The sequence below is a fragment of the Neoarius graeffei genome, chromosome 10, assembly GCF_027579695.1.
Source record: "Neoarius graeffei isolate fNeoGra1 chromosome 10, fNeoGra1.pri, whole genome shotgun sequence".
Taxonomy (NCBI): domain Eukaryota; kingdom Metazoa; phylum Chordata; class Actinopteri; order Siluriformes; family Ariidae; genus Neoarius; species Neoarius graeffei.
The window spans coordinates 134462-152958 of NC_083578.1; the positions used below are offsets into that span (position 1 = coordinate 134462).

The window sequence follows — 18497 nt, forward strand, 5'->3', positions numbered from 1 at the left end:
AAAGGTTCACATACTTTTGCCACTCACAGATATGTAATATTGGATCATCTCATATTTTTGTCTCATTTGTTTAACTGGGTTCTCTTTGTCTACTTTTAGGACTTGTGTGAAAATCTGATGTTTTAGGTCATATTTATGCAGAAATATAGAAAATTCTAAAGGGTTCACACACTTTCAAGCACCACTGTATGTCTCTAGATGATGCAGGAAAAACCTCTAACACCTCAGATTATAACAACACTACCTTGCTGTCTGGCTGTTCCTACAGGTGCACAACCAAGCTCCAGTTACTCCAGAGTCCTTACTAGAACCAAAAGTTTTGATCAACTCTTCGCCCATCTTATCCACCATTGCATTGCCTCCCAGCAAACTGGTGCATTTATTATACTAGTAATAACCTAAAAAGCACTGAAGAGTCTTGCCCTACAGTACCTGAGCTAACTTTTTAAATGACCTGCCATGCCTGCATTAAATCAAAAGGCGCAGGTTATTTATTAGTACCTAGAATCATGACAACTATAGCAGGGGATAGAATCTTTTCCTACAAAGCTCCCCAACTATGGAACAATCTTCCATTTGGTGTTTTTGGACCGAGATACTGGCTCAATCTTTAAATACATTTTTTTTTCAGGTATTTTGTTAAATAGATTTTTCTCTAGGGTTAAGGTGTACATCTCAAGGTTCATGACTTCATGGCAGCTAGTCCTCATTCCTGATGGGATGCCAGTTCCTGATCCGGACAAACATTAACTGTTGGGGCTCCTCTGGTATACAGACATAATTTAATAATACAAATTATTTGCAGTACGTATGGACAGACTTTACCATTCATGGAGCACTTTTTGTTCCAGAGGTAGTCAAACGCAGGACTGAGTTCTTTGGCATACTCCTCTTCATACCACACCAAGAGCTCCTGTCCTGGGTGAATGGGCCGACAGCAACGGTAAAAAATTCCCCCTCGATGCTGAAATGCCACAAGATTCTGTTCATCACTACGGGCACAATTCACATACCTAAAAGAATGAGGCAAAGTGGCAGAAAAGGTAAAAATCAGTTCAGAGTTACAGACTGAGTGAAAGAATTGGGACAATTATCAGGGTAGGTCCATGCCAAATGACCAGATGGTGGTAGCAGCACCAGATCCATTTTCTTTGTGAGAGCTTAGGGTAATAGATACCAGTGAAATATGAACTGATACATTTTGGGGCCCTATTCTGTGTATTTAATGAACTAGGTCATTTTGAAAATTACTGAAATTAGACCAGAACGTACCCCCTAAATCCTCGCCAGGTATTTTTGGGGTTTAAAATCCATTTTTCTCAGCTTCTAGGCTACACAGAGGTTTGAAGTTTGGTAAATTAACTCTCTACATGTTGCTAATCTGGTAGGAAAACAGAGCCATCTATCTAGAAAATCCTGGCCATAGGTACTTCCTAAAAATGCTAAAAATTAAAAGAAAAACGCACTCGTGAGTGGGGTTTAGGGCCCTAAAAATACTAGAAAACAAACGTATTCATCTCCTATCACTACCTGGTCTTATTATAAGACTACTTGGTCTTATTATAAGACAGATTTCCTGGTCACTTATATAATGGGAGCTCTCTCGATAGAATATTTACACAAATATGGCAGATTCAATTACATACCCCACAAAAAGTATCATACCTTTAAGACCCTGAATGGAAATGAAGCACAGGTAGCACAGGTCTGCAACTTGGTAAATAGTTTCATTAATTCATTCATGACAAACACGTGAAGTGTCATCTTGTTATTTGTGCATCATTCTCTCTTTTTCAATCCAAAATCATCCATTTTTAATGGATTAATTTTTCAAAACGGCATAAATAAAAACCTCTGGGTCTAGAAAGCTGAAATTTTGAAAACTAATTTAGATTTACATATAAAAATAATCAGTAACTTCCATCATTAAAATAAAAATACTGCGGCAACCAATTTTCTATAGATTGGGTCTTTTTGGCTTGGACTTACCCATCAGTGACAGGAGGAAGACAAAGTTCTGCCAACAAATTAGGAGTTGTAAAATCAATCACTACACAAAAACCCAGCCACTGGTGTCTTCCTCACCTCATCCAATTCGCATGCATTTCTCCTTTGGCATCTATGTATTCTTCACACTGCATGCTCCTGCATATCTGTAGAAAGATTATACATTTACAATTTCTTCATGAAATTAATCTATGCCTTCAAATTAATTGAGGACCATAGGAACGATGATGATGATGATAACTAGATTGCATTTCCTCTGCAGAAACTGCTGGAGTGTGCTTACTCAAATGAAACCGCATTCTCTCACACTCTATAAAATACATACAATAACTGATATGCACAAAAATACCTTATTGAACCCTCCAAATAGCTTTTAAGTCATTACCCCAAAACACCCCGTCAGAATGGACTGCCCCGGGACCCCCCTCTATTTTCCCCCCAAGTGGAACAGTCCATGTTTCCCCAGACGAGACACGGAAGAGCGTTTTGAATGCCTGGTAAGTGAATTGCTACCGGAGTTGTAATAACAAAAGTTTTAACCAATAAATGAAGTTTTTAACAGCCAGTGTGGATTATTTTACTTTTTGAGACTAGACAAAGATTATAGCGACAGGACAGCAGTGATTTAAAAATGCCGGCAAATGACGCCCTGCGCGCGCGCTCTGTCAGCGTCGCGGCTCAGCCTGTCACACTCCTTCACAGCATTTTGAAAGGAGACGCTTCGCGCAGTGAAATCTCCTCTCCACCCTTTTATATGTTTTTCAATTTAATTCAGAGGTTTTACAGGGTTAACATGGATTTTGGCTGTAAAATCGCAGTTTAATTTTTTTTTTTTTAGCTGCGCGCACTCTAACGTCTAGAATGGGGGAAGCTCCTTATGATGTCATCACTCCCATTCATTTCAATGGCACGGAATTTTACCGAAAAACGGGAATACCGGACGAACGACAAGGGGTAGCGCAACCATTTTAACAAGCACACCATTCCAGATTGGGCCCTACGTTTCAGCGTTGGAATGGGGTGTCTCTCTCAAAACCCCTAGGAGGAGTAGTGGATCCCAAAAAAACGGCTGAAGACGAATAATAACAAGAATAAAACTTGAGAACAACAATAGTGTGCTTTTCCAAGCACACTAATAATAAAGTCAGTTAAATTTATATGGCACCTTTCTCATACCCAAGGTTGCTTTACAATTATGGGGGGGGGGGGGGGAAGAGTCCACCAAAAGGTCATCAGGATGTCATTCCAATGACGTTGCAGCCACAGTTCCACCAAAAGCCATATGAAAATAAAGTCCCATACCGCCTGCACAGCTGCTGCACTTCCGCCGGGCAATATCACTCGGAACGCCGTGCCATGGATCCACAAAGCGAGCACAGACACACTGCCATGCAGAGCACTGGTATGTCTCAAACCACCTGCTTGCTGCTGCGATGCCACCAAGCAACATTGCTTGGAACACCACGCCAAGCACAAAAGCACTGCCACAAAGCACTGGACAGCCACGATGTTAAAAGAGCAACGAGATCACTCCAGTCCATAGTGAGGAACACAGACATCACCCATAGCAAACCAAGGTTTGGAGGGAACCGACAGCCAAAACTGGGTCCGGAGCTACACCACAACCGGCAGACAAAACACTCCCAAAAAAAAAAAAAACACCACAAAAAAAGAAAAGCAAAAGGGAAAATAAATGCTGCTTTTCCACTACCAACGCGGCTGAGTTGGGCTGAGTCGAGCTGAGTGGGGCTGTTGGAGTTGCATTTCGACTACAACCGCGCTGAACCGTGCTGGCTGGAAGTGGGTGGACACATTGGGTGGAGTTAGCGAAAGTGGGTGGACGTCACGTGATGTTGTTAGGCGGCGCAAACAGTGACATCAGTGACCTTTTAAGCGGTAATCTCACGACCCGGATAGTAAACAATAAACATGGAGGACATGGAGTCGTTAGTGTTGCTGGTCTTGGTGCTGTGGCTTGTTGTCACCGACAACGCCAACAGATACTGGCAAGAGCGTATAGATGAGGCGAGGCGCATAAGGCTTCAGAAATTCTCGTAATTCGTAATTATTCTTCCAGGTTTACGGTGTTTACAGATCCCAGCGTGCTCGCAGGGCGTGTGGACACTCCTCCTCACCAATCAGTGCACAGGGGAGTGTCTCCTCACGCCCCAAGCCCCACTCGGCTCGGTTTGGCTCGCTTCAGCCCCACTCCAAAACCGTGCGAGTTTTGGGTGCTAAGCAGGGCCGAAGCGAGCTGAGTCGTGCTGCTCTGAGGTAGTCGAAACGCGAGCCGTGTCGGGCTGAAGTGAGCTGGAAAAGGGCCAAAAGTAAAATAAGCTCCAGTGAGAAGTGGCAGCCAGAATGTGCACAGCGTACTCTCAACCGGAAACGGCATGGCTCATGCCAATATTATATTAAGCATCATGAAGGAAGTATTAAAGTTTCTTTAGTTTCATAGAACAGCCTGCAATCTCTGAAGTGAATTTAGTAACTAAAAAGGAAAATGCAGGCAAGGCTTTTCATCACAATTTAGGCAATGGAAATTATTACTCAAAGGTTTTATGTCTTTGACATGGCAAACCTGTGCTGTTCAATCAAACCTCTGTCTTTTGGCCTCAAAACAGACAGCTACAAAAATGCACTCTTATGTCAGTTCAGTCATTCAACGGGTTTAGAACAAATCCAAAATAATTAACATAAGTAATATTTATTTACCCCAAGTAATTGTGAGCAACCGTTGGTTTAATTCGGTTTAACTCCGTTCCTGGGTATATGACTGATCCGGATTCAAAATAAACAGGACTTCCATAGTGACCAATGACAGAAAAGTTCACAAACCTGGAAATCTCTGTTGAAATCCAGACTAAACTTTCACCAAATCCATCTGATACCATCCATTTCTCTATACAAACTTTTAACAGCAGCTAAGGAATGAGGAAGGCTGGCAAAAAAGATACCCACAGACCAAGGTATTACTGAGGGCAGTCAAGACAATACAGTGCAAGCTAAGCTAGCTGAACAGGCCCAAAGCTAGCATGAGTCATGCACTCATCTTTTCCAGACATGGAGAGACTACTGAAGTCCACCAAAAGCCATACTATAGCCCCACTTTCCTTTCAAATATCCAACGACAGGGTGACAATCAACAGACATGATGAAACCATTAAACAAATGGAAGCTTTATTGAATGATTTGCTGAACTCTGCTGCAGGCAAGACTTGAGAGGTTTAAATCCACCTACAACCCTAACCAAACACAACAAAGCTCTAAAATTTAAAGTCGATGACCGGGAGAATATATCTAGGTGTAACAATATCTGTAGAACTGGTTTACAAGAAAAGGTTGAGAGACCATAGCCCACCTCCTTCATTGAAAGCCTACTGAAAGAAACCTTTGGCACAAAAGGTCTTCCCCACCTCTATAGTTGTGAAAGGCCCACAGAACCCCCGTGACTAGAATGACACTGGGTGACTCTCCACACCCATTTGCAGTACAGATTCACAACTATTCACAATAATGGACAAAGGAGCACATTCTAAAGTTGGCGATGGAGGCAGGCTCACCGTCTTTCCACGAGTCAGAGATTCATCCTCTCCCAATTGCAGCATGGAAGTCTCCCAACAAAAGAGATGCATTTGCAACTGTGAAATGCAACTAACCCTAACTATGCCTTCAAGTATCTGGTTGAATCCAGACTTTTTCAGGAGTGACTAGTAAATCTTTTATTAAACAGGTGTATTTCCACCATACTAGCTAAAAGATGTAGGATTGTATCATGATCAAACTTGTGATTTACACCCCTACTCCAAATATCACTGGCAGGATATTGATATTAATTGGAGTTCCCTTCATCCAGGGTAAAATTTTGTTGCTTAAATCTTAATAATAAATTTATACCAAACTCACCACCCAGGAGTATCCACTGTTCATGGCTTGCTCTCTGTCTACCAGTTCTCCCTGGTAGGGTCCAAAGTGTGCACCTACTGGAACAGTCTCCCCCTTATTAAACACTCCCAGGCCTGCGTCAGGAATGCTGGACTTCTGAATTTCTAACCCAGGAGGAAGAGTTTGTCTGGCTCGGTCAGGGACTCCCATGGGAACAGGAATATCAGGGATGAAGAGGGGCGGTCCATGAACCTCACACTTGTTGAAGAAGAAGGACTTGCAAACTTCACAGACTGAGAGTAGAGAAAAAAACAATAGGAAGAAATGATGCCCAAATGTGTATGTAATGCATGTCTGAGAGCATATACAGTCAGGTCCATAAGCATTTGGACAGCAACACACTTTTTGTAAGTTTTCCTCTGAACACCACCACAATAGATCTGAAATGAAGCCATCAAGATGTGATTGAAGCATAGACTTTCAGCTTTAATTCAAGAGGTTTAAGCAAAAAAAATTGCATTAATTATTTAGGAATTGCAGCTTTTTTTTTTTTTTTTAAACATAGTCCCTCCAGTTTCATGGACTAAAAGTCATTGGACAAACAATTATAATTACAAACATCATTTTTTTAACAATCAGATGCAAATTCAATTTAATTTGTAAACCATTTTAACAATGGACATCACAAAGCAGATTAACAGAAACGTACACATACTGGATTTAAATGATACTTTCTGCCTTTGGTTTTGTCTTCTTTAAGTGAAGAGCATGCTCAGTTGGGTTGAGTGACTTGCCTTAAAAAGCTCTTAGGTTGCTTTCATGGTATGTTTCTGGTGTATTCATTTGCACTGGCAATTGCCATTCTATCAGTTTTGCAGTATTTGACTAAACCTGAGCAGAAATTTTTGAATTTATTAGGTCATACGTTTGAAATTTTTATTTTTCTGTCAAGCTGCTTTGCAATAACACCTATGGTTAAAAGCGCTATACAAAGAAATTGACTTGAAAGATGGTGGCCTCCATACAGGCAGTGGCATACAGAGCTCCTGAGACCATGGTATTAAAGCTTAGTCATTGTCAATTAGTTTAACAAAAAAAAAAGATGAGTCGGTCATGCACAGAAGCATGTCTATGAGCAGCACATCTTGCTCAGAATTGGGGGGGAGCACCAAATTCTCACACAAGCTGCCGACAGAGACCTGAGAAGTAGCCTTGTCCTGCTCTGGCAGGCAGAGAAACAGACGTGACTGAAACGCAAGTGCCACGAGCGGAAGAAGCAGCAAAGAAAGTGTAGCAATGTTGGTGTGAGGGTTGAGCCTAATCCCACGAGACCAGAGACACTGTCCATTCTGCTTGCCAAAGTTCAATCACTGGACAACAAGCTGGACTACATAAGGTTGCAGCAAGCTTGCCAGTGGGAAATGAGAGACAGCTGCATCTTTATCTTCATTAAGACTTGGCTGCACGACACCATAGACTTGGCCATCCAGCTGGATGGACTGACCACCATCCAAGCAGATAAAGATGCTTCTTTCTCCAGGAAGACCCATGGTGGCGGACTGCGCGTTTACATAAATAGTCAGTCAGATGTTGGCCTTTCTACATGCAGAGAGAGTACAGCTGCATGCTAGTAGTTGCCGTGTACCTGCCGCCTAGTGCTAATACTAACCAGGTGCTAGACAAGCAATACAAAGCTGTAAACAAACTACAAAGGGCACACCAAAAGCATTTCTCATTGTTGCTGGGGACTTCAATCATGCCAATCTGAAGTCGGTTTTCCCAAAATTCTTCCAGCACATCAACTTGGCTACTACAGGGGGAAAACACCTGGACAACATTTACACAAGTGTGTGTGAGGTGTACAAGGCCATCCCCCAACTGTAGCATGGCTATTTGTACCATATCAGTGTTCATGGTTCCTGTGTACAAATCCTGCACTAAACCAGTCTGCAAGATCATCAGAGTATGGCCAGATGGTGCAGTTTCAGCTCTCCAAGACTGCTTTGCATCGACAGACAGGGACAATTTCAGGGAGGCTGCTACCTATGGTGACTCCACTAACTTGGAGTACACAGAATCTGTGACTGGCTACAAATGCATAGCGGATTTTACTGTCTCCAAGGATGTCACCACAAGAGACAATTAAAAACCCAGTCTGACAACCAAAGTGCATGGGCTGCTTAAAATCAGAGATGCAGCTTTCAGATCTGGAGACAAGGCAGTCCTCAGGGTGGCCAGAGCCAATCTCTCCCACGCTATAAGGAAGACAAAGCTGGCATACCTGCAAAGAATCAATGAATACTTCCAAAACACCAGAGCCACTGTATATGTGGCAAGGCATTCAGGCCATTTTGGACTACAAGCCCACTCCACACAGCAGTGACTGTGATGCTTCCCTTCCAGACGAGCTAAATGATTTCTTTGTATGATTTAAGACACAGAACAGAGAGCTTGTGAGGAAAACTACACCTCCCTCCAAGGAGGTGTACCTGAGCAGGTACTCTATCCACAGGTAATGTGAGGAGAACTCTATCTAGAGTCAACCCATGCAAAGCTGAGGGACCTGACAACATACCTGGCCATGTGCTTAAGGCGTGCGCTGACCAACTGACTGGTGTCCTCACATACATCTTTAACACATCCTTAAGCCAATTGACCATACCAGCGTGCTTCAAAATCCATCGCCATTATTCCAGTGCCAAAAAAGTCATCACTGATGTGCCTGACCGACTACCGCCCCATTGCCTTCACTCCCATCTTCGTGTGGTGCTTTGAAAGGTTAGTCACAGCACACAAAGTTTAGTCACTGCAGCAAGATCTTGGATTTCCTGACAGAGGCCTCAGTCAGTATGGACTGGCTGCAACACTTCCAACTCCATCATACTGAGTACTGGAGCACCACAGGGCTGTGTGCTCAGTCCTAACCCTAACCCTGCTCTTCACCCTGCTAACTCATGACACACACAGCTCCAGCCATATCAAGTTTGTTGATGACATGAATGACAAGCAGGGATGACAAATCAGCACACAGAGAGGAGGTGGAACAGTTGTCCATCTGGTGTAAAGACAACAATCTAATCCCTCAACAAGACTAAAGAGATAATTATTGACTTCAGAAAGATCTGTCCTGATTACACCCCACTCAGCATCTACAGATCCACTATAGCGATTGTAAAGAGTACCAAATTCCTTAGTGCACAAATAACTGAGGACCTTACTTGGACCAACACCACCACCCTAACCAAGAAAGCCTTACTGCAACATGTCTGATTGCAAGTGCCTGCAGAGAATAGTGAGGACAGCAGAGAGCATTATTAGGTTGCCACTCCCTTCAGCACTTCTTCTGAATGAGACATCATAGTATGCTCTGGCCCCATCCCAATGCAGCATGGTGATGTAGCTTACAGCAGGTTATGGTCACTGAACTGCTGGTTGTCCAGGTGGTGCTCTGAAAACAGTGTGGGCTTTATAGATAATTGGGCTAATTTTGAGGGCACTGCTGGCCTGTTAGGGCGGGACGGTATCCATCCCACTCGGGAAGGTGTTGCTCTCATTTCCTGCAGCATAGGTCATAGTCTCAGAACAGGCCTAGTTAATTTCTGACAATCCAGAGCCAAGGCCAGGGAGCACACAAACAGGCTAAACCAACTGTCTGCTAGCTGTACAGAGTCGTCACTCAGGGTCCACTACATCGAGACTGTGTCTGTTCCCCGAGCTCAACAAAAAGGTAGAAATATTCAGAGAGAGTTTGTTCCGTAACCTAATCAATATAAAATTAGATCATACTGACTGTACAGCTGCTGCCAGCACCTTTGATCTAAAGGTGGGGCTATTAAATATTAGATCTCTTACATCTAAAGCGCTAATGGTTAATGAACTCATTACTGATCAGGAGTTTAATGTACTTTGTTTAACTGAAACATGGATTAAGCCAAATGAATATATAGCATTAAATGAAGCGAGTCCCCCTGGATACAGTTATATACACCAGCCTCGTCTACCTGGCAGAGGAGGCGGCGTTGGAGTTATTTATAATGATTATCTAGGTATAACACAAAAACCTGGTTATAAATTTAATACATTTGAAGTTCTTCATACTCAATGTATGTAGCCTCGAAAAATAGGTCTACCCAGTTAATTCCATTGCTTATTACAACCCCGATTCCAAAAAAGTTGGGACAAAGTACAAATTGTAAATAAAAACGGAATGCAATAATTTACAAGTCTCAAAAACTGATATTGTATTCACAATAGAACACAGACAACATATCAAATGTCGAAAGTGAGACATTTTGAAATTTCATGCCAAATATTGGCTCATTTAAAATTTCATGACAACACATCTCAAAAAAGTTGGGACAGGGGCAATAAGAGGCTGGAAAAGTTAAAGGTACAAAAAAGGAACAGCTGGAGGACTAAATTGCAGCTCATTAGGTCAACTGGCAAGAGGTCATTAACATGACTGGGTATAAAAAGAGCATCTTGGAGTGGCAGCGGCTCTCAGAAGTAAAGATGGGAAGAGGATCACCAATCCCCCTAATTCTGTGCCGACAAATAGTGGAGCAATATCAGAAAGAAGTTCGACAGTGTAAAATTGCAAAGAGTTTGAACATATCATCATCATCTACAGTGCATAATCTCATCAAAAGATTCACAGAATCTGGAAGAATCTCTGTGCGTAAGGGTCAAGGCCAGAAAACCATACTGGGTGCCCGTGATCTTCGGGCCCTTAGACGGCACTGCATCACATACAGGCATGCTTCTGTATTGGAAATCACAAAATGGGCTCAGGAAAATTTCCAGAAAACAGTATCTGTGAACACAATTCACCGTGCCATCCGCCGTTGCCATCCAAAACTCTATAGTTCAAAGAAGAAGCCGTATCTAAACATGATCCAGAAGCACAGACATCTTCTCTGGGCCAAGGCTCATTTAAAATGGACTGTGGCAAAGTGGAAAACTGTTCTGTGGTCAGACGAATCAAAATTTGAAGTTCTTTATGGAAATCAGGGACGCCGTGTCATTCGGACTAAAGAGGAGAAGGACGACCCAAGTTGTTATCAGCACTCAGTTCAGAAGCCTGCATCTCTGATGGTATGGGGTTGCATTAGTGCGTGTGGCATGGGCAGCTTACACATCTGGAAAGACACCATCAATGCTGAAAGGTATATCCAGGTTCTAGAGTAACATATGCTCCCGTCCAGATGACGTGTCTTTCAGGGAAGCCCTTGCATTTTCAAACATGACAATGCCAAACCACATACTGCATCAATTACAGCATCATGGCTGCATAGAAGAAGGGTCCGGGTACTGAACTGGCCAGCCTGCAGTCCAGATCCTTCACCCATAGAAAACATTTGGCGCATCATAAAACGGAAGATACGACAAAAAAGACCCAAGACAGTTGAGCAACTAGAATCCTACATTAGACAAGAATGGGTTAACATTCCTATCCCTAAACTTGAGCAACTTGTCTCCTCAGTCTCCAGACGTTTACAGACTGTTGTAAAGAGAAAAGGGGATGTCTCACAGTGGTAAACATGGCCTTGTCCCAACTTTGAGATGTGTTGTCATGAAATTTAAAAATCACCTAATTTTTCTCTTTAAATGATACATTTTCTCAGTTTAAACATTTGAGATGTCAATGTTCTATTCTGAATAAAATATGGAATTTTGAAACTTCCACATCATTGCATTCCGTTTTTATTTACAATTTGTACTTTGTCCCAACTTTTTTGGAATCGGGGTTGTATTTACAGGCCCCGGGGGCCATATTCTGAGTTTCTTTCTGAATTTGAAGATTTCTCCTCAGATCTAGTTATTTCCTTAGACAAAGCTTTAGTTGTTGGAGATTTTAATATTCACTTCGATAACCCAGAAGACCCTTTGAAAACAGCATGCGTGTCCATTTTAGATTCAGTAGGAATTAATCAGAGTGTCATAGGACCGACCCATAATGGTGGTCACACCCTCAATCTAATACTAACATTCGGGTTAAACATAGAAAATATAGTCACACTTCCACAGTCTGAAGTTCTCAGATCATTATCTCATCTCATTCAAAAGTATGTCTGAGTAATAATATATGCACCTCACCACGCTACTGTATTAAACATACATTCACGTCAACTAATGCACAGAGCTTTATAAATGATCTCCCAGAGTTAACAACTTTGAGTGGGTCACTGTCAGCCCCTGCAGAACTTGATCAGGCAACTGAATGCTTAGAGTCAACGTTCCACCATACTTTAGATAATGTAGCTCCTCTTAAAAGGAAAATGGTCAGAGACAAAAAATTAGCACCCTGGTATAATGATGACACTCACGCTTTAAAACAGACCACTCGAAAATTGGAACTTAAATGGCATCAAACAAAATTGGTAGTGTTCAAATTAGCGTGGAAGGAGAGCTTCCTGAAGTATAGAAAAGCTCTTAGTGCTGTTAGATCAACATATCTCTCCTCCCTAATAGAAGATAACAAAAATAATCCTAGATTCCTATTTAATACTGTAGCAAAATTAACCAGGAATAAGTCCATTATAGACACATGCACACCTGCAGTATGTAGTAGCAACGACTTCATGAATTTTTTTTTAATGACAAAATTGAGAATATCCAACAAAAAATTCAAACTACTAATTTAAGGTCAGACAACGTAAGGGACCCTGTCGTTAACAATATAACTATCAGATCAGCAATTAGAATGTTTTACTCCCCTAAGAGAAACTGAATTACTTTCGTTAATCTCGGCATCAAAAGTCTCAACTTGTGTACTAGATCCCTTACCTTCATGTCTTTTCAAACAGATAACACCTGAAGTAATTGAAGCGCTTCTAAAAATAATAAATTCTTCTCTTATGATTGGCTATGTACCCAAATCCTTTAAACTAGCAGTTATCAAACCCCTGATTAAAGAACCTGACCTTGATCCCTGTCAACTGTCCAATTAATCGGCCAATATCAAACCTCCCCTTTATCTCCAAGATCCTTGAAAAAGCTGTGGCACAGCAGTTATGCTCATATTTACATAGGAATAACATCCATGAAATGTATCAGTCAGGATTTAGACCTCATCATAGCACAGAGACAGCTCTGGTTAAAGTAGTAAACGACCTACTGTTGGCGTCTGATCAGGGCTGTGTCTCGCTGCTTGTGTTGCTTGACCTTAGTGCAGCATTTGATACCATTGATCATTCCATTCTTCTGGATAGACTAGAAAATGTTGTGGGAGTTAAGGGAATGGCCCTCTCCTGGCTCAGGTCTTATTTAACTGATCGCTATCAGTATGTTGATGTAAATGGTGATATTTCTAGACATACTGAGGTAAAGTTTGGTGTTCCACAAGGTTCTGTCTTGGGTCCACTGCTTTTTTCTTTATACATGTTCCCTCTGGGTGATATTATTCATAAACATTGTATTAGTTACCACTGTTATGCTGATGACACACAGTTGTATGTTTCTGCAAAACGTGATGAGACACACCAACTTAATAGAACTGAGGAATGTGTAAAGGGCATTTGACACTGGATGCTTATTAACTTCCTTCTGCTTAACTCTGACAAGACTGAAGTACTTGTACTAGGACCACATGCAGCTAGAAGTAAGTTTTCTGATTCCACAGTAACTCTGGATGGCCTTTCTGTTTCTTCACGTGCAGCAGTAAAAGACCACGGATTGATTATTGACCCAAGTCTTTCATTCAAAACTCACCTTGATAACATTACCCAGATAGCTTTCTTTCATCTCAGAAATATCACTAAGATAAGAAATTTAATGTCACTACATGATGCGGAAAAACTAGTTCAGGCTTTCATTACCTCCAGGTTGGATTATTGTAATGACTTACTGTCTGGATGTTCCAATAAGTGCATAAACAAGCTCCAGTTAGTTCAAAATGCAGCAGCAAGAGTCCTTATTAGAACTAGAAAATATGACCCCATCACCCCTATCTTATCCACACTGTATTGGCTCCCAATCAAATTTCGTATTCATTATAAAATACTACTATTGACCTTTAAAGCACTGAATGGTCCCGCACCACAGTACCTGAGTGAACTTCTGGTCCTCTAGGACCCGCCACGCCTACTTAGATCAAAAGCTGCAGGCTATCTGCTGGTACCTCGTATAGTGAAGGCTACATCAGGGGGCAGAGCCTTTTCTTACAGAGCCCCACAGTTATGGAACAGCCTTCCAAGTAGTGTTCGGGAATCAGACACAGTCTCAGTGTTTAAGTCTAGGCTGAAAACATCTGTTTAGTCAAGCCTTTTGTTAATGGTGTTTATGAAGTAAAGGTGTAGATCTGGAGGGTCCTCAGACAGAATGTCTTGGTAAACTGGGATGTATGGATGCTGTCAGTCTCCCACTCGCTTGCTCACTCGAGTTTTCTGATGGTGTAGTGGCTGCTGCTTTATGTCCTGGGGCTCCCTCATGCCTGTGTTACCTTCTGGCTCTCCCTTTTTAGTTATGCTGTCATAGTTAGTTGCCGGAGTCCCTGCTTGTACTCAGTGCAATATGTATGCTGTTCTTACTTATTCAGGTGACATTGGGCATACCTAACAACCTGTGGGTTTTTTCCTCTCCCCCCCCCAATCTGTCCCTCTGAGTTACATGTTGGTCCTGGGATCGAGATGCTGAACCTCTTCTGCTCCTCAGACCTGCCTGATCCATCCTGGTGCCCTGTGTCTGGTTGGAGTCTCATTGCATCGCTCCTATGGAGGGCGGTCCCATGTAGACAGTTGGGGGTCGCGCCTGGAGAACACTCTGGACTCTTGCAGTTGACCTGCTAACTTTAGGGCTGCGGTTGTCGTGAATGGTTTTGCGCTTGGGTTTCCGTCGGTGGTGGTGGTGGTGTGTGTGTGTGTGTGTGGGGGGGGGGGGTTATAGCATCAACGAGGCTGACTTTATGTTAGGACTGTTAATGCTATAGCCATGTTGTCTGTTGTTGCCCAAATGAGGACGGGTTCCCTTTTGAGTCCGGTTCCTCTTGAGGTTTCTTCCTCGTGTCGTCTGAGGGAGTTTTTCCTGGCCACCGTCGCCACAGGCTTGCTTATTGGGGATAGATTAGGGATAAAATTAGCTCGTATTTTAAGTCATTCAAATTCTGTAAAACTGCTTTGCAACAATGTTTACTGTTAAAAGCGCTATACAAATAAACTTGACATCACGCAACGTTGTGCAGCTGCTGCAGCCAAATTGTCTCCTGATTGGGGTTTATCAGGTTAAAGTGTGCATTCTCAGGGGGAGAGGGGAGGAATGGGACACGCGTGCATAGTATGCTCTGGGTTGCCACATGTACATGCTACGGATGGACACAGCCCCTAGCAGCACATGTTCGTACTGAACCGGCTAACCCCTGTGTGCAGTTAAAGGTGGGGTATGAGATTTTTTTTCAGGAGTATTTTTTACCATATTGCTTGAAAAGCTCCTCACACCCATGTTGCAAGCAGTACAATAGAAGGTTTGACTCAAAACCGAAATATTTTAATCCAGTCTACAGTGTAAAATAAAGGAAAAATGCCATCCAATCATATCAAGGTACCACCTCAAAATGATTGGATACTGGCACGTCAATCAGACTGAAGCCTGCGAGCAGCCCGTCCCTTCTGTGTGTGTGTGTGTATATGTGTGTGTGTGTGTGTGTGAGAGAGAGAGAGAGAGAGAGAGCGAGCAGCCCCTCCCCCAACCCGCGCGCTGCGAGCAGAGTGTCACACAAAAAGCACAGGATTTTCTCAGTGCGCTCCCTCCAAACAACGGGGATTTACACGAAAACGGAAGGAGATATTCACAAAATTCTTTCACAGTGAGCGCCACAAGGCTCTCCTGAACACACTGACGTAATTTTTTTTGTCTGTAGTGTACAAAATGAGGTCACTAGAGAGTGAGTTAAAAACGAGTGACTTTTCTGATTTTGCAGTCACAGTGCTGCCACGTTTATAGGGGTGGAGACGTGGGGGGTTGGAGCATGGCGAGGGCGGGCGTGTTTCTTTTCAAAATATGGCTTGCGGGAACCGTTATTTCAAAATCTCATACCCCACCTTTAAGTGTGACCCACGTTCTGAGAGGCAAATCCATTCCTGGTGGTGGGTTTACATCTGGGGTGATGTTGAGTTGGATGGGTCGGGGGGGGGGGGGGGGGGGGTCTGCTACCAGCCAGTCCTCCATTGGTCAAGAGTGCTGAAACTGGAGCCACTCAGCGACAATGCATGGCGGGAGAAAGGGCGACAGGAGCACAGGCATTGGCAGCTAAGACGTTAGGCATCCTGGGTGAACTTGTGTAGAGGATGTTTGTTGTCCTCCATAGCCTTAATCACCAGCTTGTAGAGGTGTTTTTTCCCTACAAAGGATTGGGGACACAATGCCTGAGAGCATGGGCAGGAATTTGGTTGAGGTGGGACGCAGGCAGCCAGTCAGTCATGGTTCTCACAGCATTATTGAGGAAGATGTCAAACTTTCATTCCCGAGTGCTCTGACACCATGCTGGTGCAGCATATTCTGCAGCACTGTAGATTAGGGCCAGGACATCAGTACGTAAAATGGAAGTGGACGTTCCCATGACGAGCCAGCCAGGCATCGCAAGAGGTTGTTCCTTGATGACTGAATTACATATCAATCCTGAAACCGAGATGCTGACCTCTTCTGCTCCTCCGACCTGCCTGATCCATCCTGATGCCCTATGTCTGGCTGGAGTCTCATCACATTGCTCCTGTGGAGGACGGCCCCATATCGACAGCCGAAAGTTGCACTTGGAAGGTGGCTCTGCACACTTACAGTAATGTTTTTATGGGTGAGAACTACAGTTAACTTGCTAACTTTAGGACTGCAGTTGTCATGAACAGTTTTGTATTCAAGTTTCCATCAATGGACAGTTTATAACTTCAACAGAACAGACTTCATGGTAAACTGTGGGTGGTAGAAAAGGGCAACTGGACTTGCTTGAAGATTCTTCAAAACGTTTCACCTCTCATCCGAAAGGCTTTCTCAGTTCTGTCTGACTAATAGGGAGTATCAGATATTTATCCTCTCATAGATCAGAATCAGAATTCTGATGACAAGCTCATCTAAGGTGTCGTTGAGGCAGCATGTTGGTGTGGGTCACTGGAGGCTGGGTGTGAACGGCGAGTCATTAGGATGATCAAAGGATTGCCCATTAGGGTGATCAATGGAAAGCTGACACTCTCTGTCCTCCTGTGAGTCACCGAAAACAGCTGGGTCCTGGCGTGCACCCAGCCGTCTGGGAAGAGTGCCCAAGACCGCATTGTAGATGGTTGATAAATGATGTCTTAGACCCCCACCTCTGTTCAGTGATGGCCGTTCCAGGTTGACAAAAATGGCTTCTTTAACTCCTCGCTCATACCAATGATCCTCTCTGGCTAAAATGCGTACGTTACAATCCTGAAATGAGTGTCCTTTGTTGTTAAGATGAATGTAGACAGCTGAGTCCTGGCCTGAGGAGCTGGCTCTCCTGTGTTGAGCCAAGCGCCTGTATAGCGGTTGTTTTGTTTCCCCAATATACGAGTCCGTGCATTCCTCACTGCACTGAATTGCATACACTACGTTGTCCTGTTTGTGTCTGGGTATTCTGTCCTTAGGGTGGACCAGTTTCTGCTTCAGGGTGTTACTGGGTCTGAAATGTACCGGAATGTTGTGTTTGGAGAAGATCCTCCTACAAGATCATCTACAAACACAACATTGCTCTCCAGAACAAGACTAAACTGAGGTTTGAGGAGTTGACAGCCCTTCTTCCCAGTGAAGTTTTGGAACGAGTCTCTGATTTCGCTGAGAAGGCACAGTTTTCACAACACACCAAAGGTAAGGAACGACAGACGCGCAAATTTCAAAAATTGCTGTCTAAAACCACCTCCTCCGGCAAGACAGAAGGGCTGACTTGGAGGAAGAAATCTGACCAGGCTACACAATCAGACATAGAAGAGAAATGGGTGAAGAACTTATCCGACAGGGTACTCACCCAACCAGAGAGAGATGTCTTATCCAAGGGTCTTAACTTTGCAGTTTCACCTGAGCGGATACCGGTAATAGAACTCATCACAGCCACAGCCATCAGGAACAACAACCTGACCAACACAGAGTCAGGACAACTTAGACTGAAGATATCAGCTGCTCTATCCAGTGCGAAAGCACCCCCCTCCAACCTCACCAGCCAAGAAAGGAGGGCTCTTACAATGCTTCAAAGAGACCGGAACATCACCATCCTTCCCGCTGACAAAGGGAGATGCACAGTGGTGCTAAACACAGCGGACTACCACTCCAGGATGACCAGTCTCCTCAGTGATACAACCACTTATGAAACATTGAGGAGGGACCCCACAAGTGGTTACAAAAGGAAAGTTGTTAGCTGTCTGCAACAACTAGAAAAGGACCAAACCATCAACCGATCTCTTTACTACAGATTGTACCCTGGGGAAGCCGTGCCTCTCATATACAGACTCCCCAAGATTCACAAAGAAGGAGCTCCACTCAGACCTATTATCAGCAGTATAAACTTGGTCACATATAACATTGCCAAACACCTAGCCACCATCTTGCCTCCTCTGGTTGGGAATACACCATATGTCAAAAATTCCCAAGATTTTGCTACTAAAGTTGCA

The 18497-nt window shown here is 43.3% G+C and overlaps 1 protein-coding gene across 1 annotated transcript in view; it reads right to left on the reverse strand.

Moving 5' to 3' along the window:
* LOC132892676 (uncharacterized) overlaps nt 1–18497 on the reverse strand; it is a 126291-nt gene that overhangs the window by 4146 nt on the left and 103648 nt on the right. Inside the window, exons 12-14 of the mRNA XM_060930989.1 lie at nt 5914–6185; nt 2086–2153; nt 826–1013 (exon numbers count right to left, since the gene is read on the reverse strand). Of these exons, the coding sequence (XP_060786972.1) occupies nt 826–1013; nt 2086–2153; nt 5914–6185 (528 nt within the window). The remainder of the gene's footprint in view (nt 1–825; nt 1014–2085; nt 2154–5913; nt 6186–18497) is intronic.